Source organism: Gossypium hirsutum, chromosome A12 (genome assembly GCF_007990345.1).
Source record: "Gossypium hirsutum isolate 1008001.06 chromosome A12, Gossypium_hirsutum_v2.1, whole genome shotgun sequence".
In the NCBI taxonomy this organism is placed as follows: Eukaryota; Viridiplantae; Streptophyta; class Magnoliopsida; order Malvales; family Malvaceae; genus Gossypium; species Gossypium hirsutum.
In genome coordinates, this window is record NC_053435.1 from 77,829,927 (window position 1) to 77,855,431 (window position 25,505).

The 25,505-nt window shown below is 31.1% G+C and overlaps 2 protein-coding genes across 2 annotated transcripts; both read right to left on the bottom strand.

Annotated features, from left to right (window-relative positions):
* Window positions 1–200: 200 nt before the first annotated feature.
* On the bottom strand, window positions 201–909 carry LOC121211404 (uncharacterized). Its single transcript, XM_041084167.1, has 2 exons — window positions 888–909; window positions 201–845 (listed from the first exon to the last, which is right to left on the bottom strand). Exons 1-2 carry the CDS (start codon window positions 907–909, stop codon window positions 406–408), a joined length of 462 nt encoding a protein of 153 aa, XP_040940101.1. The 3' UTR covers window positions 201–405.
* A 22,403-nt stretch (window positions 910–23,312) lies between these two features.
* On the bottom strand, window positions 23,313–24,189 carry LOC107934053 (uncharacterized). The gene has a single exon (XM_016866400.2). It carries the CDS (start codon window positions 24,106–24,108, stop codon window positions 23,590–23,592), a length of 519 nt encoding a protein of 172 aa, XP_016721889.2. The 5' UTR covers window positions 24,109–24,189; the 3' UTR covers window positions 23,313–23,589.
* Between the last annotated feature and the right edge of the window lie 1,316 nt (window positions 24,190–25,505).

Genomic DNA, 25,505 nt, shown 5'->3' on the forward strand with positions numbered 1-25,505 from the left:
TCCTTATATATATATAGAATTATTACTTGTCCTAAAGTAAAAGAAAAGAAAAACACATAGATTATTGCTAATGTGGAATATGTAATAAGGGTGTATGTGAAATAGACAAAACCTAGTAACCCAATGTTAAGATTATGTTGTGTCTTGAGTGTTGTAACAAGATGCAACATACTTCTTCATGATCATTTTAATTGTCAGAATTTCAAGGAAATTAATACTAGTTTATTTATCAAACCTAAATTTGAGTTTAGTTCATAGTTCATACATACATACATACATAGAGAGAGAGAGCACTTAGGGTAAGACTTTCTCTGTCTTAAGTGCTATAACAAGACACAACATGTTTCTTATGTTAAATTATATAGACTACAACTTGAGGTACCAAACTGAAACTGAAATACATGATTACTCATTATTGCCATTCTTTGGATCAGACTTGTGGTCATTTTTAAAGACGAGGACGTTGAAGAGCTGAATCAAACACTGCATTATGAAAGGCACAGCAAAAGCAGCTATGGCATACTGAAATCGCATTTCATGGGGAGTAACTGCGAAAATTGCGGAGCCGTAAGTGACGATCATGGAAATGGTGGCAATAACAATTTCGAGGTGGAAAAGGGATTTGTAGGTGATCGAGATGATGACATGCATGGAAGTGGCGAGAGCGAGGGTGTTGGAAATCAAGAAAACATAGTAGGCTGCTGAGTCGAATGCATAAATGGCTCTGCCTGCACAATCTCCTTTTTGCCATACTCCGCCAGGAGGGTTGACACCAGCTTGGAAGGTAACGGAAGCTATGAGGGTTGCTACTACTAACAAAATGTTTCGAACATTGCCAGACTTGTCTACATCTTCTTTATACTAGAAACGCTTGTACCAGCTCTTACCTGCGCTTAAACGGTTTACCATTCTTAATTTGTGTTCATCAATTTTGATCACTCGTGTATATATATAGGAGCTAAGCTAGGGATTTAATTTTTCACTATCATGCATACGTCACCTTTATGACCATTGCATATATGATTTGGTCTACTATAATGATATCTTGAATATCAATGTAAGCTATTATAAACGTGAGTTTTGTTCAGTAAGAGCTGGTTTGTATTTTTTATATATATAAAAAGACTAGAAGACTAACTATTAATATTCCAATAATCGATCCTAAATAATGTTAGAATTGGGGTGAATCAATCATTAGCTTCTGATAATTAAGTTGTACATAGTTTTGAATGTTATAAGAGTTGGTTGGTATTTTTTGAGATACGGAGAACTGTTGAGTTGAAATTAGTTCATAATGTATGGGAATGCAAGATTACTGAGTTGGAGAATGTTTGGGTGAGATGGAGGCTCAATACTCATGATTAACCCTTTGCAGAGTCTAATCCTAAGTTCAACATAATATTACTATTTTTGGGTTGAGTTAAAATCATTAAATGAGATTGAATTTAATATTACTATTATTCTTGATGATATTGTGGTTTTGGGGTGTGCCTCCTATTTTTGGGCAAATCAAAGAAGAAACAAAATTGACATCGCGACAAGGCAATATGCCACATCATGAAGTGATGGCTCTAGTTAAACCCTATTATCTTTTTCCAATTAAACTCTTGTTAGTCTAAGAATAGGTAACAGCCTGTTTTGAGTCAAATCAGAACAGTGGTTTTGAGACCACAGATATGAAGTTGAAATAATTATTTTATTATTATTTTGAGGTCTACAGTATGAAAATATGATTGTGTGAAAATTTCGTTAAGAAATTTTATTGTTTGAGTGTTCGATTTGATAAAAAGGACTAAATCGCGTAAAGTGAAAAACTTGTGTTCTATTAGCCAAAGGTGTTTAATAGCTGTAGATCCTTATGTTGTAATTAGCCCATTTATAAAGTTAGTGGGCAAATATGGACATCTTTTAATGGCTTTAAAGGTTATACATTAAAGGTTAACTATGTAAAATAGTTATAAAATTAAAATTAAGTAAAATAAAACCATATTTTTAGTCCATCTTCTTCCTTAGCTGAAAATTAGAAGAAGAGAGCTCCATTTTTATGTTTGAAGCATTCGGCCATTGACTCTAGTGCATGTAAGTGATTTTTGACTTGGTTTTTAATGATATCTATGTTTTTGATATCGTTGCAGCTTAATCTAGCTAGCCCAGTGACTAATTTGTAAAAATGCTAAAGGTTAAGGTTTTTTCATTGATGAATATAAGTGTATTTTGATGTTTGATCATAGAAAATGTATGCTTGTTGTTAGATAAACAACATTTGTAAAGTGATTTTTGACAAAAATGTCATTTAGGGATTTAATTGAGAAATGTTAAAGTTTTGTGGTTAAATTGTGAAATAAATAAAAAATATGGGCTGCTAGGGACTTAATTAAAATTCAGCTAGCATAGTTATAAGTTAAATTGCATGAATTTGTATTTTTATGAGATAAAGACTAAATTGTAAAAATGTTGAAATATTAGGGGCAAAAGTGTAAAGTTGCCTAAATGTGTATTTTGGACTAAATTGAATAGAGTGATGATTAAATAATTTAATTTTGATTACATTTAGATCAAGAAAAGAGAAATTCAGATTTAGATCGGGTAAAAAACAAAGTATCGGACTAATAGACTTATTTCGTCATTTTTGCAATCGAGGTAAGTTCATATGTTAATAAGCATTTGTATAATTGTGTTTTAAATGCTTTGTTATTGAATTATTTGTGAATACAACTTTGTGGATATGTTCGACAACGATTCAGATATGAGAAATCCCTGTTGAACCTTAGGAATAAATTAGGATACGAATGACATGTCATTAGGGGTTATGTGATTGGGTACTGGTCCGTATGTCCTACTGGTGGCTAAGTTATCCGGCATGTGCTGCGGATTCTCGTCAGCTTATGTGAGCAACACCGTGTAGCTTCGTCATGTACTGGTCCGTATGTCCTACTGGTGGCTGAGTTATCCGGCATGTGCTGCCGATTCTCGTCAGCTTGTGTGAGCAACACCGTGTAGCTTCGTCATGAGTGTCAGCTTGTGTGAGTAGACCCGTTGGTAGCTCGAGAGTGAGCATTATATGTGATATGAGATTGAGATAGCTTCAGCTATATATGCGGCACTTAGGGTGTGAGTTCCTGGGTATCCAATAGTATTTTGAATGGTTCAACAGGTATATCGAAGATATGAAATGATGAGAAATAGATACGTGTTAGTACAGATATGTACGGAAACTATATAAGCATTGAATTTGTAGAAGTTGTGAACTCATGGTTAATTGTGTGATTGAATAGATGTTAACATTGTGATTAAATGTTTTACAGCATGTTATGTACATATTCTTGAATGGTAATTAAATGGTGATCTTTGCTTATTATTTCATATGAGCTTACATTGTTTATTTTTTCGTGTTTTATAGTGAAATCAAAAGCTTTATAGATTACATTGTTTATTTTTCCGTGTTTTATATTGAAAGCAAAGCTAACTCGGATTGGGAGTTGTCGGAGATCGTATAACACTATCGAGCATCTACTTTGGTACTTTTGAACTTGTGTTTTGCTTATATGGTATGTATAAGAATTTGGTCATTTTGGTGTATGGTTTGGTAATGAATTTAGCCATTTATGTTGGCTTGTAAATGTTAAGTGTTTGGTTTTTTATATAGCCATGAGAGTTGGCTTATTTTGGCATATTTGGTTGTGCATATATATGTGTGTGTGTGTGTGTGTGTGTGTGTGTGTGTGTGTAAATGCCCTTTATTATGCATGTGGTATTTACAATATAAATGCTTGTGGTGTGTAACAGCCGAATTTCAGTGAAATTGGAATAGTGGTCTCGGGACCACAAATTCGAACCGAAAAATAAAATGTATTTTATTTTATGGTTCGTATTATTATAGACATGTCATGTGAAAATTTTGATAAGAAATTTTTTTCGATTATGTGCTTAATTACGAGAAGAACCAAATAGCATAAAATGCTAAAGTTAGATTCTAGTAGCTAGAAGGATCAAATAGCTATGGAATTCAAAACTTAAGGTTCTTATATGGTAATTATACCATTAGTAAAAGTATGTAGATATATTGGAATGACTCATCCTTGGAAAATTAAAAAAAGGTAAGAACTAAATTGGAATTCAATTAAATTGATTAATTAAAAAGATGATAAAAGAATTATCATCTTATTTTTCTCATCTTCTTCCCAAAATAGTACATGGAAACCCTAGGAGAGAGAGAAGAAACTTTCATGGCCAAATTGGGTAAAAGCTCCGTTGTACACATGTGTGGCTCGAGAGTGTACTCCCTGAAATAGTACCCCATGGGTACCATTGAATATGAATTGATGAATCTTGATTTGTACATCACGAGTGTACTATCTATGTATCTATCGATATTTCAGATAAATTCAACGAGTAAAAGTTTTTGACATGAGAAGATATGAATAAGAAATGAGTATTACACATATCAGCTTAAAATACGTGAAAATGACGATACATGATAATTGATATATGGAAATATGAAATGACGATATTGTACGTGAAATTTATTTGATGAGTATGTACATCCTTGATTATAGACTTATACACATTGAGTGTACTAATCGTGACCTTGATATTTCGATTAATATGAGTAAAGTTATGATATGAAATTATCTGAACTCGAGATTAATTAGTATGAAATTATACTTGTAATAATGAGATAAATTATGCATGTTGAATGAATACATGTTGTGGAAAGCATATGTGCTTGGAATCTTGATTGTTGTTGAGCTCATATATGTTTTGATGTTATTATGGATTATATGAATAACAAGGGCAATGAGAATGTGTGTAGGGCTTGAGGTCAAATTGATTGAATATGCCTACATAGTTACCTCATAATAGAATGAATGGTAAGTTAAGTACCATGTTATGCAAACTTACTAAGCATTTTATGCTTACTAGGATTAGAAACCACCAAGAATCGTATCCGAAGTCAGAAGCTTTCTAGGATTAGCTGGCTATTATCAGCGTTTTGTTAAAGGATTCTCGATGATTGCTACACCAATGAGTAGATTGTTACAGAAAGATGTGAAATTTGAGTGGTCCGAGAAATGTCAATAGAGTTTTGAACACTTGAAAGCATTATTAACTGAGACACTAGTTTTAGTTCAACCTGAGTCAGGTAAAGAGTTTGTAATCTATAGCGGCGCGTCGTTGAATGGTTTGAGTTGTGTTTTGATGCAAGAGGGAAAAGTGATATCTTACGCTTCCAGACAGTTGAACTGCATAAAAAGAATTATTCGACGCACGATTTAGAGTTGGCCGCTATTGTTTTCGCATAAAAAATTTGGGGACATTATTTATACGGTCAAAAATGTCATATCTTTACCTATCATAAAAGCTTAAAGTATATAATGACTCAGAAAGATTTGAATTTCCGACAACGAAGATGACTCGAGCTGTTAAAAGATTATGAATTAGTAATTGATTATCATTCGAAGAAAGCAAATGTAGTCGCGGATGCTTTGAGTAGAAATCTTTATTTGCGTTGCTAGTGATGAATACACAGTTAACCTTGTCTGATAATGGTTCAATTTTAGCTGAATTAAAAGCTAAACTGTTATTTCTTCAACAATTTTTGTGAAGCTCAAAAGTGTGATAGTGAATTGCAAGCTAAAAGAGTGCAATGCGAGTCGACTACTGATTCAGACTATCAGATCAGATTCGATGATTGTTTGATGTTTCGAGATAGAATATGTGTACCAAAAAATCCTGAGCTTATTCAGAAAATTCTACACGAGGCATACAATGGTTGTTTATCTGTTCATTCTGGGAGTACTAAAATGTATAATGATTTGAAACAATTGTATTGGTGGTCAGGCATGAAATGAGACATTTCAGAGTTTGTGTTGAGATGTTTGGTTTGTCAACAAGTTAAAGCTGAACATCAAGTGCATTCAAGAATACTATAGCCAGTGATGATACCAAAGTGGAAATGGTATAGAGTTATGATGGATTTCGTATAGGGATTACCCTTGTCTCCGAAAAAGAAAGATGTTGTTTGGGTTGTCTTTGATCGACTGACGAAGTCTGTACATTTAATTCCGGTACATACAAACTTTTCACTTGATAAATTAGCTGAATTGTATATTTCTGAGATTTTTAGATTGCAGGAGGTGCCAGTTTCTATTATTTCGGATAGAGATTCGAGGTTTACGTTGCGGTTTTGGAAAAAATTGCAAACAGTTGAATTTTAGTACTGTATTTCATCTGCAAAAGGACAGCCAATCTGAGAGAGTAATTCAGATTCTTGAAAGTATGCTTCGTAGTTGTGTTTTAGAATTTGAAGGTAATTGGAAGAAATATTTACCTTTAGTTGGATTCGTATATAACAACAATTTTCAATCGAGTATAAAGATGGAACCGTATAAAGTTTTGTATGGTCATAAATACCGAACTCCGCTGTACTAAACCAAGATTAGTGAGAAAAAGATTCATGGGGTTGATTTGATTACTAAGACTAAAGATAAAGTGAAAATAATTCGCGATAGTTTGAAAGTAGCTTCAGATTGACAGAAATCTTACGCGGATTTGAAACGTAAAGGCATTGAATTTCAAGTCGGCAACAAAGTATTTTTGAAAGTATCTCTGTGGAAGAAGATTCTTCAATTTGGTCACAAAGGAAAATTGAGTCCGCGATTCATCTGGCCGTATGAGATTATTGAAAGAATAGGGCCAGTGGCATATCGGCTAGCTTTACTGTCAGAATTAGAAAAGATCCAAAATGTATTCCATGTGTCGATGTTATGAAGGTATCGATAAGATCCATCACATTGAATTTCTCCGGAAGAGATTGAAATTCAACCTGATATGACGTATAACAAAGAACCGATCAGAATTTTAGCTCGAGATGTTAAAGAGTTGAGAAAAAAAACATAGCTTTAATGAAAAGTACTTTGGCAACGACATGGTGTTGAAGAAGCCACGTGGGAGCCCAAAGAAGCCATGTGGGAACCTGAAGAAGCTATGAGAAAACAGTACCCAAACCTCTTTTCTGGTAAGATTTTTGGGGACGAAAATTCCTAAGGGGGAGAGAGTTGTAACAGCCTGTTTTGAGTCAAACCGGAATAGTGGTTTTGAGGCCACAAATTCGAAGTTGAAATAGTTATTTTATTACTATTTTGAGGTCCATAGTATGATAACATGATTTTTTGAAAATTTCATTAAGAAATTTTATCGTTTGAGTGTTCGATTTGATAAAAAGGACTAAATCGCGTAAAGTGTAAAACTTGTGTTCTATTAGCTAAAGATGTCTAATAGCTATAGAACCTTGAAGTGGAGATCCTTATGTTGTAATTAGCCCATTTAAAAAGTTATTAGTGGACAAAGATGGACATTTTTTAATGGTTTTAAAGGTTATATATTAAAGGTTAAATAAGTAAAATAGTTATAAAATTAAAATTAGGTAAAATAAAACCATATTTTTAGTCCATCTTCTTCCTTAGCCAAAAATTAGAAGAAGAGAGCTTCATTTTTATTTTTGAAGCATTCGACCATTGATTCTAGTGCATGTAAGTGATTTTTGACTTGGTTTTTAATGATTTTTATGTTTTTGAGATCGTTGCAGCTTAATTTAGCTAGCCCAGGGACTAATTTGTAAAACTATTAAAGGTTTAGGTTTTTTCCATTGATGAATATAAGTGCATTTTGATATTTGATGATAGAAAATGTATGCTTGTTGTTAGATAAACAACATTCGTAAAGTGATTTTTGACAAAATTGTCATTTAGGGATTTAATTGATAAATGTTAAAATTTTGTGGTTAAATTGTGAAATAAACGAAAAATATAGGCTGCTAGGGACTTAATTGAAATTTAGCTAGCATGGGTATAAGTTAAATTGCATGAATTTGTATTTTTATGAGATAAGAACGAAATTGTAAAAATGTTGAAATATTAGGGGCAAAAGTGTAAAGTTACCTTAATGTGTATTTTGGACTAAATTGAATAGAGTGATAATTAAATAAGTTAATTTTGATTACATTTAGATCAAGAAAATCAAAATTCTGATTTAGATTGGGAAAAAATAAAGTATCAGACTAATCGACTTATTTCGTCGTTTTTGCAATCGAGGTAAGTTTGTATGTTAATAAGCATTTGTATAATTGTGTTTTAAATGATTTGTTATTGAATTATTTGTGAATACGACTTTGTGGATATGTTCAACAATGATTCAGCTATGAGAAATCCTGGTTGAACCTAAGGAATAGATTAGGATATGAATAACATGTCATTAGGTGTAACGCCCCCTAACCCTATACCGTCATCGAAACAGGGTTACGAGACATTACCATTCAGTACAGCCCAATTCCGGTCATTAATTAAAATAAATATTCACACACATCCTAGTTTTAAGATGTCATCCCTTTAATGGGCCATCGCGGTCCAATATGAACAGTAAATTCAGTTCGGGACTAATTTAGAATCACTACGAATTTTTAATAAATTTCAAAATTCATACTACATACCGTTGCCAACCATAATTTACTCATTTCATCAATACTTCTACAACCTAAATGACTCTCATAAAACATCCTAGGTACATGCCATTACCAATGCTCAACATACATTACCTCATTGAATTCGGGATCGGCCTGGGATGCTGATTCAACGGTCTAGCCTTAACTTAACCTGTGCACGGAAACAAACCGTACGCTGAGTATACACTCAGTGGTATTTCTATAATCTGAACACTTAAACAATTATAAAACATATTAATTTATATATATATATTGAACTATTCAAACTCAATGAGAATTCAAACATTCACTTCCAACCAATGTTTTGGTCTACTTTAAATTCAAAATAATTTATTATTTTTCAATAGCAATTAATCAATCAGTAATGTTCATTAACTCTCAGAACAATTATTTATTCAGTAACAGTCAGTTATTCAGTAACAATCAAATATTCAATAATAACCAGTTATTCAGTATCGATCAATTGATCGGTTATCCAGTAACAGTCAATTATTCAGTAAAATTAGATATTCAGTAACAATTAAGTTATTTAGTAACAGTCATTCATTCAGTGACAATCAGTTATTTTATACCTTTATTTACCCCTATTAACATGACTCGGACTCAGACGGATACACGGATCCAACCAACACACCAGTACGGCACATAGTGCCTCATCGGCCGAAGCCGGAACAGTAATAGTAACAGTAGCAGTACGGTACACAGAGTACCTCATCGGAACAAATCCGGAACAGTAACAGTAATAGTATAGTAGCAATATTCGACACACAAAGTGCCGAATCGGTAACGGTAACAGTAGCGGTAACAGTAACCAGCACATAAGTGCCTAAAATACGATACATAAAGTGCCTGATCGGTAAAGCCAATAAATCCCGTACTCTTCCAATCCTATGGCATACCAATTATATCCGACTAGCCCGGTAAGTTAATAGGGAATTTAATTCTTATTTCAATTTTACTTAATATTCATATTTATCCCTATTAACAAGACTCGGACTTTGGCGGATATGCGGATTCCAACCAAGCACACCAGTATGGCACTCAGTGCCTGAACACTTCCAAATTCTATGGCATGCCAATTATACCCGACTCAGTCTGACTAGTTAATAGGGTATTTAATTCACTTTTCAGTATAATTTCTATCTTAGTTCAATATCAATTTTAATTCACTTTCTCAATTCAATAATTCTTTCCTTAATATACCATTCCAATAATTACATATATTCACACATTTTCACAATCTCATTCAATTCAATATATATATCTCAATTATTCACATTAATTCATAATTTAATACAATTCATAACCATTAATACATTACTAATTTATATCTTGAGTTACAAAATTCTAAATTAAGATCCGCTAATCTTTCCTAAAACTAGACTTACAAATCTTCTTACCATAAAATTTTCAAAATTTTTCATTTAGCCATTAAATACAGTTTATTCTTTAAATTCACCCCTATTCTGCTGTCTGACAGTTTCGACCCTTCTTCACTAAAAATTAATTATCTCACAGTACAGAACTCGGATAATATTCCCGTTGATTTCTCCTAAAAATAGACTCATTAGGTATTCTAAAAATATAACTTTAAGCCTCTAATTATTTTTCTTCAATTTTTGGTGATTTTCCAAAGTCAGAACAGGGGAACTCGAATTCATTCTGATCTTGTCTCACAAAATTCATTTTATCTCATAATTTACAATTCAATTGCTTATACCGTTTCTTCTATAAGAAACTAGACTCAATAAGATTTAATTCCATATTTTATTCATCCTCTAATTAAATTTATACAATATTTGGTGATTTTCCAAATTTAAACTACTACAGCTGTCCCAAACAGTCATAATACAAAATGTTGATTTTCTACTTTAATTTCAATTTAATCCTAACTAAATTCACTTACTTTTCTATCTTAATTCATACTTTATTTCTACTCTATTTTTAACCAAAATTAGACATAATTATCTATTTTTCATCATAAAACCATAATTTTGAAATTCTTTCAATTTAGTCCTTAAAACATAAAACTTATGAATCAGTTTACAATTCAATCATTATTTCATTTCTAACTTGAATTTCTAACAATTTAGCCCTTAATTCATCTTTTTGTTCAACTTAATCAACACATAAAAATTCATTAACTTCCTAACTTTTGATATAATTCATGTAGTACTCTTCTCTAGAATTCCATAAACATCAAAATTGCAAGAAAAGGGATCAAATTGACTTACCAATTTAACTTTGAACCTTGAAACCCCAAATTTTCCTTTTTCTTGCTTTCTTTCTCCCCCGTTTCTTCTCTGTTTCGTTTCCATTTCATTCTGTTTCTTTAGTTTATATATAATATAATATAATATAATATAATATAATATAAAACATAAAGTATCTTTATTATATAATAATATAATAATATAATAATATACTAAACATAAAAAAAAATTTAGATTTTCTTCACGATAAACCGCCTCAATTTATACCTTTTGTATAATTGCCCTTTTAGTCCTTTTTATTTTCTTTTAATCTATAATTCAACTTTCACACTTTATTCAATTTGGTCCTTTTACTTAATTACTCTTAATTAAATTAAATTCACTTAATTAAACTCTAATTAACCACTCATTTTACTTCGTAAATATTTTTAATATATATTTACGAATTCATTTTTCAGAAACGGAGACCCAAAAATACACTTTTTCGGTAACGGTAAAATTCGGGTCATTACAATTCTCTCCCCCTTTAGAAATTTCGTCCTCGAAATTTTCCTAAAAGAGAGGTGGGGGTTCAGTGATCTCACTGTTTCTTTCGGTTCCCGTATTGTTTCCTCAATATTATGACATTACCGCTCAGGCTAGTATCTCAACCGGCTCTTTCTCATACAATAGATTACATCAAATCTCAATATCCTTTGTCAATATAACATGCAAGAGATTTGATCTCTATAATCTTCTGAGCTTCAAATCATGAAAAATTATCATAAACTTTCTGTAACTTCAGAAGTAAAGCCAAACAATATTTTACCGGTCCGAATTTTCTACAACTTCACATAGCCCAACAGAACAAGAACTTAATTTCTCTTTCAACCTGATCTTCAAAATGTTCTTCCAAGGTGAATCTCTAAGAAATACCATATCACTAACAAAATACTCAATATCCCAACGTTTCAAGTCTATAGATAATTTCTGTTTGTCAAAACTGCTTTCAGTCTATCTCGAATTACTTCCACTTTTCATCAATTTCACGAATCAAACAGCTCCGCATATTCTTTTTCAAAAATAGAGATAATTCCAACTTAGATTCCATAAAAATTCTATCCCATTTCCATTTTGATGTCACCACTGGTTGTAACAGTTCTGAAGATATCTGTACCTAATATAAACATTTATATGCAAATTCAAAGTATTGCTTTTCTTTTCCCAGTCTTCAATACATCTGTCTCAAATCACTGTACATCTTATTCTTCCAGAATGCATAGACATAGTACTACTATAATTTCATGCAAATTCTCCTGTATAAGTTCTAAATCTCTCTGTTCAGCTTTTATTTCTAAATAGCAAACAACAATCATATCCAATCTGAACTGTTTAATCAGAAATCTGTATACTTTATCCATTTAGCCGATAACTCATTATCACATTTCTGAGCTTCGCAGATCTGCTGTAAAGAAGTAAGTTTAACCTTTATCTCAACTAGAATTGAGCAATCATCAGATAATGACAATAGAGTGTTCATAGCTCATAACACAAAGCAAAACTTTCAATTCTGAGTATTCATAACTCCATTTGCTTTTTCCTGGATGATATTCAATTATCAAATCATGATCCTTTAGTGCAAATACAATAGCTATCACTTTCAAATCATGTATCAAATAATTCTTCTCATGTAATTCTAACTCTCCAACACATGATTCATTAGTTTTCTTTCTTGCATCAAAACACTACTATCCCTATAAATCACAAGTTTCTTCACCGGATTTCAGACTAAACCAGAACTAATGCTTCAGTTAACTGAGCTTTCAACTAATCAGAACCTTGCTAACGTCTATCTGATCATTCCAATTCCACATCTTTCTGTAATAACCGACTAGTTTTAGAAAACCTCTTATTTCAAATATATTTTTCATTATCATTTCAGTTACAAAATCTATAGCACATTCAACTTCTTTAATCAACAGTAGTTCGGGCAACTCTTCTGGAAACACATTAGAATTCTCTTGCACTATTGCCACTGATTTAAACCTTAACTTAAATACTTTAATATTCAATACATAAACAAGGTAAATACCATAACCCCTTTCCGGCATATATCTGTGTTGGCATGTTCAATATCACAATAGACAATTAGCTCAATCTTCTCTGATTCAACAAAACATTTCATCATCTTGATCTTGCAACATATTATACTTCTGCTTATAATTTACCACCATATCATGCAGAATTAACCATTCCATTATTGAGATTATATCAAACAGTAAGAACATCAAATCGATCAGAAAACAGTAGTATCATTATCAAACAGCTCCTGCAGATCTTATCAGCCCATAAATACTAATCTGAAAAATTTAATGCTTCAACACAAAAAAATTCAGCAAACTCAACAGGCAAATCTTTAATAGATACTGAACTTATGTAATCATAGGAATAGTCAAACCAAGATCAATTTAAAATAATCATATTAGTGTCGATAAAGAAGAAAGTACCTGTAATGACATCCGGTAGAGATAAATCTTCTCATATACAATTAACATATACCCTGGCTGATGTTGATTCTCCAGATTTTACAGTGAAGTCATTTGTCACACTTCGGCTTCACTCGTATTTTTGGGATTACAGGGTAACCTACCTCTGTTAACTACATTACTCGGTCTTGAACTCTGAATAATGTTTTTTTTTCAATTTTCTTCAAGCAATCACTAAGATAATAATCAGGAGAATCATGTCTAACACATATTCCATTCCTTATTCTATATTCTTCAGCTTCTGTCTTCATTTAAACCATCTTCAAACCATTTGTATCATACAGTTTCTATCGGAATATACCCTCTGATATATTTATTTAATCAAACAAATTCCCTTCATACACAGTTGCAGTTATATGATCCTGTTTAAGCTTCAAGAATTCTGTATGTTTCTGATCAAGAAATCTCTGACTGATATATATATATATTTCAGAACTCATCTCAGAAAATTTCCAAATAACCCTTTCTTAATCACAACATAATCAATTTTTCTACCACTGATAACCTAAATCTTTTAACAGAAATATCATACCCTTCTAACATTTAATCGGTGAACAGAACAATTCATTTACAATCCCGATAATATTCTCTAACCAGATTTCAGTTCTTTCAAGATCATTCTCAACTGTAATTCTCAATTCATCCACACTATATATATACATGTACAGATCATTAACAGCAGATAACTTACCCGTTCAGACAAGATCTATACCTTGAAGCACTTCGGGAACCGAGTAAGAAACAGGAGGGATAGATACTGTAGCAGATACAATTTCTTCTACTCATTGGAGAACATCGGTTATAATTCTAAATAATTATTTATCATTTCTTTTTTTATTATTTCACCAGTCATTATTCAGTAATTAATTACCCATTGAGTTTATAACCAGTGTTGTTGATTCAGTTTTCATCTAATTCAAGAGACTATTCGTCTCCAGTACAAATTTCATAATCAATACCATCGATATTTTCCTCTAACATTTTCACTATAAAACAGTACCAAACAAATATATCAGCATCCGATCCCGACTCAATTTCGACTCAATTATGGCATGTACCTCTAGACTCAATTCCGAGCTCGATTTAGTCCGAGAATCGGCTAAACCTGAATAGCTCTGATACCACTAAATGTAACGCCCCCTAACCCTATACCGTCATCGAAACAGGGTTACGAGACATTACCAGTCAGTACAGTCCAATTTCGGTCATTAATTAAAATAAATATTCATACACATCCTAGTTTTAAGATGTCGTCCCTTTAATGGGCCCTCGCGATCCAATATGAACAGTAAATTCAATTCGGGACTAATTTAGAATCACTACGAATTTTTAGTAAATTTCAAAATTCATACTACATACCGTTGCCAACCATAATTTACTCATTTCATCAATACTTCTACAACCTAAATGACTCTCATAAAACATCCTAGGTACATGCCATTACCAATGTTCAACATACTTTACCTCATTGAATTCGGGATCGGCCTGGGATGCTAATTCAACGGTCTAGCCTTAACTTAACCTGCGCACGGAAACAAACCGTACGCTGAGTATACACTCAGTGGTATTTCTATAATCTGAACACTTAAACAATTATAAAACATATTAATTTATATATATATTGAACTATTCAAACTCAATGAGAATTCAAACATTCACTTTCCAACCAATGTTTTGGTCTACTTTAAATTCAAAATCATTTATTATTTTTCAATAGCAATTAATCAATCAGTAATGTTCATTAACTCTCAGAACAATTATTTATTCAATAACAGTCAGTTATTCGGTAACAATCAAATATTCAATAATAACCAGTTATTCAGTATCGATCAATTGATCGGTTATCCAGTAACAGTCAATTATTCAGTAAAATTAGATATTCAGTAACAATTAAGTTATTTAGTAACAGTCATTCATTCAGTGACAATTAGTTATTTTATACCTTTATTTACCCCTATTAACATGACTCGGACTCAGACGGATACACGGATCCAACCAACACACCAGTACGGCACATAGTGCCTCATCGGCCGAAGCCGAAACAGTAATAGTAACAGTAGCAGTACGGTACACAGAGTACCTCATCGGAACAAATCCAAAACAGTAACAGTAACAGTATAGTAACAATATCCGACACACAAAGTGCCGAATCGACGGTAACAGTAATAATATTCGACACACAAAGTGCCGAATCGGTAACGGTAACAGTAGCGGTAATAGTAACCAGCACATAAGTGCCTAAAATACGACACATAAAGTGCCTGATCGGTAAAGCCAATAAATCCCGTACTCTTCCAATCCTATGGCATACCAATTATATCCGACTAGCCCGGCAAGTTAATAGGGAATTTAATTCTTATTTCAATTTTACTTAATATTCATATTTATCCCTATTAACAAGACTCGGACTTTGGCAGATATGCGGATTCCAACTAAACACACCAGTATGGCACTCAGTGCCTGAACACTTCCAAATCCTATGGCATGCTAATTATATCCGACTCAGTCCGACTAGCTAATAGGGTATTTAATTCACTTTTCAGTATAATTTCTATCTTAGTTCAGTATCAATTATAATTCACTTTCTCAATTCAATAATTCTTTCCTTAATATACCATTCCAATAATTACATATATTCACACATTTTCACAATCTCATTCAATTCAATATATATATCTCAATTATTCACATTAATTCATAATTTAATACAATTCATAACCATTAATACATTACTAATTTATATCTTGAGTTACAGAACTCTAAATTAAGATCCGCTAATTTTTTCTAAAACTAGACTTACAAATCTTCTTACCATAAAATTTTCAGAATTTTTCATTTAGCCATTAAATACAGTTTATTCTTTAAATTCATCCCTATTCTGCTGTCTGACAGTTTCGACCCTTCTTCACTAAAAATTAATTATCTCACAGTACAGAACTCGGATAATATTCCCGTTGATTTCTCCTGAAAATAGACTCATTAGGTATTCTAAAAATATAACTTTAAGCCTCTAATTATTTTTCTTAAATTTTTGGTGATTTTCCAAAGTCAGAACAGGGGAACTCGAATTCATTCTGACCTTGTCTCACAAAATTAATTATATCTCATAATTTACAATTCAATTGCTTATACCGTTTCTTTTATAAGAAACTAGACTCAATAAGATTTAATTCCATATTTTATTAATCCTCTAATTAAATTTATACAATTTTTGGTGATTTTCCAAACTTAAACTACTGCTGCTGTCCCAAACAGTCATAATACAAAATGTTGATTTTCTACTTTAATTTCAATTTAATCCTAACTAAATTCACTTACTTTTCTATCTTAATTCAGACTTTATTTCTACTCTATTTTTAACCAAAATTAGACATAATTATCTATTTTTCATCATAAAACCATAATTTCAAAATTCTTTCAATTTAGTCCTTAAAACATAAAACTTATGAATCACTTTACAATTCAATCATTATTTCATTTCTAACTTGAATTTCTATCAATTTAGCCCTTAATTCGTCTTTTTGTTCAACTTAATCAACACATAAAAATTCATTAACTTCCTAACTTTTGATATAATTCATGTAGTACTCTTCTCTAGAATTCCATAAACATCAAAATTGCAAGAAAATGGATCAAATTGACTTACCAATTTAACTTTGAACCTTGAAACCCCAAATTTTCCTTTTTCTTTTTCTTGCTTTCTTTCTCCCCTGTTTCTTCTCTGTTTCATTTCCATTTCATTCTGTTTCTTTAGTTTATATATAATATAATATAATATAATATAATATAATATAATATAATATAATATAATATAATATAATATAATATAATATAATATAATATAATATAATATAATATAATATAAAACAATCTTTATTATATAATAATATAATAATATAATAATATAATAATATACTAAACATAAAAAAATCTTAGATTTTCTTCACGATAAACCGCCTCAATTTATACTTTTTGTATAATTGCCCTTTTAGTCCTTTTTATTTTCTTTTAAGCTATAATTCAACTTTCACACTTTATTAAATTTGGTCCTTTTACTTAATTACTCTTAATTAAATTAAATTCACTTAATTAAACTCTAATTAACCACTCATTTTACTTCGTAAATATTTTTAATATATATTTACGAATCCATTTTTTAGAAATGGAGACCCAAAAATACACTTTTTCGGTAACGGTAAAATTCGGGTCATTACATTAGGGGTTATATAATTGTGTGCTGGTCTGTACGTCCTGCTAGTGGCTGAGTTATCCGGCATGTGTTGCGGATTCTCGTCAGCTTGTGTGAGCAGTACCGTGTATCTTTTTCATGACCGTCAACTTGTGTAAGTAGACCCATTGATAGCTCAAGAGTGAGCATTATATATGATATGAGATTGAGTTAGCTTCGGCTCTATATGTGGCACTTAGGGCGCGAGTTCCTGGGTATCCGATAGTATTCCGAATGGTTCAACGAGTATATCGAATATAAGAAATGATGAGAAATAGATACGTGTTAGTATAGGTATGTACGAAAACTACATAAGCATTAAATTTATGGAAGTTGTGAATTCATGGTTAATTGTGTGATTGAATAGATGTTAACATTGTGATTAAATGTTTTATAGCATGTTATGTACATATTCTTGAATGGTAATTAAATGGTGACCTTTGCTTATTATTTCATATGAGCTTACTAAGCTTTATAGCTTACATTGTTTATTTTTTCGTGTTTTATAGTGAAATCAAAGCTAACTCAGATTGAGAGTCGTCAGAGATTGTATCACACTATTGAGCATTTAATTTGGTACTTTTGAACTCGTGTTTTGGTTATATGGCATGTATACGAATTTAGTCATTTTGGTGTATGGTCTGGTAATGAATTTAGCCATTTATGTTGGCTTGTAAATGTTAAATGTTTGGTTTTGTATATAGCCATGAAAGTTGGCTTATTTTGGCATATTTGGTTGTACATATATATCTGTTTGTGTGTGTGTGTAAATAGCCTTTATTATGCATGTGGTATTTACAATATAAATGCTTGTGGTGAATGGTAGTTTGTTCACTGGTAATTTGTGTATCATATGTTTGATAAATTGAAATTGATATCCTACTGGTTTTAGGTACAATGATGTTTAATTGAAAGTGACCATTAGAGTGATTTATGAATATGAATTTGGTATGAAAGTGTTTGAATTGTTTTGACACATGAGTGTTTTATGTTTGATGGTAAGGATTTAGCATGAATTAGGCTTGGTTATGCTTGATTTGAATTCCTATTTATGCCTTATTTGGTGTCATTTGGTTTGGTGTAGATGTATGCAAATTTGGGTGGCAAGATGGCTTGGTAAATAGCTTATGACATAGGTGTGTGCCTCAGCTGTGTGTGAGACACGGTCAAGTTACACGGCCGTGTGTGCCCTGGTGTTGAATTAGAAATCAAGTCAACATTCTCCACACGACCCAGCACATAGGCGTGTAACTTAGCCATTTGGCATTAGTCAGTATACCCTACAGGTTTGGAATAGCCTAGCACACGGCCTAGGACACGGCCGTGTGAGGCCATTTCGAAGGGCACACGGGCTGGTAACTTAGACATGTGGTTGGCCGTGTTACCCAAGTCAGTGAGTTACACGGGGAAGGACACGGGCTGGGACACGGCCATGTGATCCCGTTTCGAATGTCCATACGGCCTGTGACACGAGTGTGTCTCTGGCCGTGTGAGACACACGGACGGGCCACACGGGCGTGTGTCCCCTGTATCTTGTAAAAAAAATTTTAAGTGTTCTAGAAATTTCATAAGTTATCGGTTTAGTCCCGAACCAACCCGAATGCATGTTTAGGGCCTCATAAGCTTGTATTAGGGACAATGTGAATGATGTTGAATGATGATTACGTGAAATTTGAAAATGTATGTTTAATTGTGTAATATGTCCGATAATGCTCTATAACCCCATTCCGGCGTTGAATACGAGCGAGGGGTGTTACATAATATTTTAGTCATATTAGTCTATTTAAAAGGTATTTGTAACCCTGTTTAGCGAGTTGACAGAATATCTTTTACGTGAGATTTGATGAAGAGTTTTCAAGAGAGCTTTGTATTCAGGTTTTACGTTTAGTACATTTAGGTTTATTTTCTCCATATTATACTCTCCTTTGTTTACTTATTTAGTGAAAAGTCAAAGCCTCCTTTGCCTGTGGTTTTTATCCTCTTCGAATGAGTTTTACACATAAAATATTTGTGTTTGATCTTCTCTATTTTACTATCTATCTCATTGTTTAGACGGGTCGGTCCCCAACAATGGTGATGGTATCATAGCATTGCTTGTTAAGTATTTATAACCATATAATCGGCTTGGTGAATTATCATGTGTATATATATATATCCTTATTACATTTATTTTTAAAAATTTAAATGATCTATCTATTAATTGGTCGTGTATAAAATTTAAATACAAACTTTAGTATTTATCTTACTTTTATAAAATTAATAATTGAAATTGATATCATGAGTCAAGTAATACCAACTCAATTAAGAAAATATTAAAATCCTATTTCAGTTTAGTCTGACATGGAATGAATTTATAATCATGAAATCAACTCAATTATCATATCATAGATTATAAATTGATAACCCTATTTTTAAAAGAAAAATTATAGGGTAACTATAGAATTTAAAGTTTTATATGATATTTTTATTATGGCATAATGATTTATTTACCCTTCTAACTTTACAAAAAAAAATTATTTTAACTCTCCATTTAATCTTTCGTCTCTTTTAGTTTTTTAAACTTTTTTTTGTCAAATCACTCCAAATGAATGTAAAATAACGTTTGTGAACTTTGTTGATGTGACATACGTGTGAATTGCCATAAGAATGACACGTTAACATTTAATTAATTTTTTAAAATTCAAAAAGAAATTATAAAAAGTTATTTTTAAAAATTAAAATTATTTAAAAAGTAACAAAAATTATAATTTTAAAATTTTTAAAAATTATTTAAATGTTGACTTGTCATCCCCGTGGCTGTCCACATATATGCCACATTACTAAAGTTAACATTCTACTCCATTTTGAAGTGTTTTGACAAAAAAATACAAGTTCAAAAGCCAAAAGAGGAAAAAATTAAATGGAGAATTAAAATAACTTTTTTATAAATTAGAAGTCCAAAAAATCATTATCCATTTTATAATTTATTTCTAAAAAAAATTAACCCATTACTTTAAAACTACAAATTATTATATAATTTCTCAATATGTTGCTCTTTAAATTAGCTTTACTTTTTAAATATAAAATTTATGCTCACATTATAGGTATCACAATTTATAATGTATAACACATACTAGCTTATGATACATTCACTCTCTGAATAACAAAAATATATATTTTTAAAAAATAATATGATGCTTTTTAGAAAAAGTAAATGAGGTATCTAAATATATATATTTGTTTGATTGAAAACTTTTATCTTATAATTAGTTATTTTTCTTAATAGTTGGTGCTAGGTAGAGTTGCTCATGGTCAGGTAGTAAGTTTAGGTTCGAAGGCGAGCCTAAAAAAAGAGAGGACTTGGATAAAAATATTAGGCCCAAAAAATAATCTTGGGTAAAATTAAATCTTGTTTTTTGTATGGGTTGGGTCTTGGGAAAGTTTTTTGGCCCGAACCCAACCAACCCGTCCAGAATATATTATATTATAAAAATCAATTATATTAATTATATTTGTTAAATAATAATTATATATATTTATATTGAATACCTAAATAACCAAACTCAATATATAAAATTTTAAAAACTATATTTAATACAATAAAATATTTATTATATTTATGTTAGTGTTTATTAATATAAATATTTTTTTAATGTGTTAGAAAATATTCATTTTAATATTTTTAGTACATTTAGTGTAGTATATATATTTTAAAATTTATGTCAGCATGGGGTCAAATCCCTCGTAATTTTTCTAACCGAATTGGTGTTTGATTGACTTGTGACACTAACTTAGTCAGGAGCTTAAATAATAATAAGAAATTGTATCACACGTATATGTGTGTGGAAACTACGTATTTACAATACAAAAGTGTATGTAAAAATAACATACAATAAATAATTAAATGTATGGATTGAAACTAATTAACAATAATACATGCAATATGCACATTATTAAAATGAAAAAAAAATGTAACACGCCAAAAATCATAGTGTCATATCAAAATAAAATATACGTGGACTATTGTACAAATTGCCATGCTAACATTGTTTAAAAACTAATGTTTTACTCTTCATTCCCGTTAAAAAAACGAACTCTTTTTGAAAGGTTATTTATCAAGTTTAACTAAAAATGAGTAATAATTAATTTAACAAAAAAAATATAACTAAATTTGAAATTATACCACTATTATTAAACAAAGTATTTCCCTTCACTTTATTATATGATAATCACATGTAAACATCAATTCCATTAAAAAAGGTAAATTCTCAACAACTATATAACTCATTACAACTACCTTAGCAGTATATGGTAAACAACTACAAGACAAAAACTCAAAATTTTTTTAGGATCAAAATTAAGTTATAACTTTTATGGGCAAAAATATAATTTCACCATTATATCTTTATAATTTTAAAAAATTAAATCAAATTTTTATATTTTTTAAGGAGGTGAAATATAATTTTACATTTATTAATTTAAATTTTTTTAAAAAAAAATTAAAGAACTAAATGAAAAAAAAATTATTTTAGGGGGAAACGGGCCCTACCAACTCCTTCTAATTTTATCCCTGGTAATTGAGCTGAGTTAAGCTTAAATACCATCAAGATTGAGCTCAAACTCGACTCATAATTCGAAATTTAATATTTAATTCAATATTAAAATTATATGTTAGTTATTTATTTTTTTGGACAAACACTAAAATAAAATATTACCAAAAAAAGTAATAAAAAAAATCCTTTTATCTTTTTTATTTTATCACAAATTTATTAGTAAGATTCAATATAAAATTTACAATTAAATATATCGTATTAAAACTATTTTAATTTAAGAAAATTCTAAATAAAATGCAACATTTAAAATCATTATAGATTTTATTAGATTAAAACAATTTCATTATGATATATTTGATTGTAGTATTTATTAAATTTCTTACAATTAATAAAATAAAAAAATAACCAGTATTAGTCAGGGGCAGAGCAGGAGTCCTAGGGCCATGATCCCTTAAAATAGAAAATTTTTCATTTAGATCCCTTTATAATTTATAAAATTTTAAATTAATAATAGTAAAATTGCACTTTAGCCCCTCAAAAAAGATAAAAATTTGATTTAATTATTTAAAAATTATAAAGATATAGACTATTAAAATAGTAAAATTGTATTTTTACTATCATAAAAATAAATAATTTAATTTTACCCATTGGAAAAATATCTAACTTCGGGCCCCACCCCTGATATTAATTTTTTTTATTAATAATTATACTCATATTCAATATATATATTATATTTAACAAAATTTTTTAACATATTAATAATTTTATACATAGATTTTAATAAATTGATTCATATATTTCATATTAAACATCTACATTCTTTTATACATATTTGTAATTTTAATTTATTAGCATGTATGATATGGGCATTTATCTACACACAATGATTTACTTGCAGTCGAGAGGAGACTTCAACGATTAATTAAAGCTACCTACCGGTAAGGCTTTCTTTTCTCTTCATTTATTTTGTTGTGTTAGATGATAAGATGAAAGTATATTGAAAGGAGCATTGTACAAGTATTTCATATAATAGAATTTGTAAATATGAGAAATGATTATATGAAATAGGAGCATCATATCATTTTATATATATTTTTAATTATTTAATGATATTTTAATATTTTTTATGTTATTGATATATAATTTAGTAATTTTTTGACATGAACTCTGAACCCTAAACTTTATATCTTAAACTTGGCATTTTAATTTAGGGTTCATGGTTCAGGTTAAAAAATTTACCAAAATTATATACCAATAATATAAAAAAAATTATTGAAGCATCATTAAATAATTAAAAAAGGATACAAGATGACGTAGCACCTTATTTCATACGATTTTTTCTCTAATATAATAATATTATTTTACAAAATAAGTTATGTTTCAACAATATTATAAACTACTAATTATAATTTAATAAAATATTATTACTTACCAACATTATAAACTACACGGCTAAGCAACCCAATGTTAAGATTATGTTTTTTGTTGGGTGCTGTAACTAGATGCAACATGTTTGTTGCTTAGCTTAAAACTACATAGACTACAAGTAGAGGAAGCACACCACAGTGAAACTGAAATACAAGATACTTTCTCATGCTTCAGTAGTCTGTGGTTCAGATTTCTTATTATTAAAGATGACATTGAAGAAATGAATCAAACACCGAAGAAGAATAGGCACGGCAGCGGCGAGAATGACGTAGCGGAACCTCACCGATTCGCTGGGAGTAACAGCGAAAATAGCGGAACCGTAAGTGAAGATCATGGAAATGGTGGCAATAACAATTTCGAGTTGGAAAGGGAAGCCGTGGGTGAGAGAGGTGATGACAAACATGGAGGCAGAGAGAGAAAGGGTGTCGGCGATCAAGAAAACACGGTAGTCTCCAGGCTGGGATGCATAAATGGCTCTGCCTGCACGAACTCCATCTTGCCATACTCCGCCAGGAGGGTTGACACCGGCTTGGAAGGTAACGGAAGCTATGAGGGTTGCTACTATTAACATAATGTTTCGAACATCGCCAGGCTTGTCTACTTTTTCTTTATACCGGAAATTCTTGTACCAGCTCTCGCCTGTGCTTAATCGCTTTAGCACCTTTTTTAAAACGACAGACATTGAAATCCGCTGAGAAGAAGACTGAATTTTTGTTGGTCAGTTTTCTTTTTCTGTTCATCAATTTTAGTCAGTGGTGTATATATAGGACTATCATGCGTCACCTTTATGACGATTGCACAGATGATGTGGTCTGTTATAAATCCTTACATAGATGCCAATGAGCCCATTATGAAGCTCATTGAGGAGGATACTCCTTAACTTATAATTTTTGTTTTACTTGTGGGTTTTATTTTTTTACAAAAATTATGATTAAAATATTTAAACAAAATAATATATATTGTTGGAAAGAAAACGAACAACCGAAACAAAGCGAAAGCATAACCGGTGTTCTTTCTCTCCTTATAACTACTGTCAAAAATTATGGCAAGCACAATAACACAAAATATGTTCTCTAGGAAACTTAATCAACCACAAATCAACTAATGCAACTACAACAAAAATAAATAGAGACACCAATATTTTTACGTGGAAAACCCCTCTAAATCAAGGGTAAAAACCACGGGACTTTAGAGTCTGATAAAGAGCTCCACTATCATCAAATGTTCGAATACAAGATCACAATATCAAGCCTACAACAAGCATTCAACTCCGACAAGGCTAACAATATGTAATCTTTAGCAAAAGAGAGAAAAATGAGAGAACATCACCAAAAACATAGCTGCTGAAAAACGAGTATTTCCGAAGCTACAAGACTCGGATGAAAAATCCGACCGTACAAAGTCAAGAACACCTTATCGCCTAGCTGTTGTCCAAAAATCAGCTCAATCGAACCACAGATGGGCCTTCGATCGAGAGTTGATCACTGCTGCACCAAGCTTGAAAAATTGATTTTTCTTTTCTCTTTTTCTCCAACGAGCTTCAATCTCACTCTCTGTTTTTCTCTTCTTTTAAATTGAGAATTTGACACTCAATAATAATAGAAAGGCTGCCCACATCCCACACATAAAAAGCCAAAAAAAATTGGCTTTTGACAAAATCAAAGAAAGACAAAACATTGTGGCAGAAAATATGGGTTTCCCACATAGTGGGACCCATACCCAACAAATCTCCCCCTCCAACTATGTGGGGAATGCCTCCATGCCGGAGGTCAAACAACATGCTTCAAACTTTCCTCTTGGTAAGGCCTTCGTCAACATATCAGGACCATTATCATTAGTGTGTATCTTCTCAAGCTCTAACAGCTTAGCTTCAAGAACATCTCGTATCCAATGGTACCTCACATCAACATGCTTAGATCTTGAAAAGTTGAGTTCTTACCAAGATGAATAGCACTCTGGCTATCACAATATAGGACATACTTCTCCTGAGTAAAACCAAGCTCATGCACAAACTTCTTCATCCAAAGCATCTCCTTACACGCTTCGGTTGCTGCAATGAACTCTGATTCGGTGGTGGAC

Bases quoted from the DNA above. Each gene is read 5' to 3' on its own strand.
- LOC121211404 (XM_041084167.1), bottom strand. From the start codon at position 909: ATGGTAAACCGTTTAAGCGCAG. The intron at 846-887 runs GTAAGAGCTGGT...AAGAAGATGTAG, and splicing joins GGTAAACCGTTTAAGCGCAG to ACAAGTCTGGCAATGTTCGA.
- LOC107934053 (XM_016866400.2), bottom strand. From the start codon at position 24,108: ATGTCTGTCGTTTTAAAAAAGGTGCTAAAGCGATTAAGCACAGGCGAG.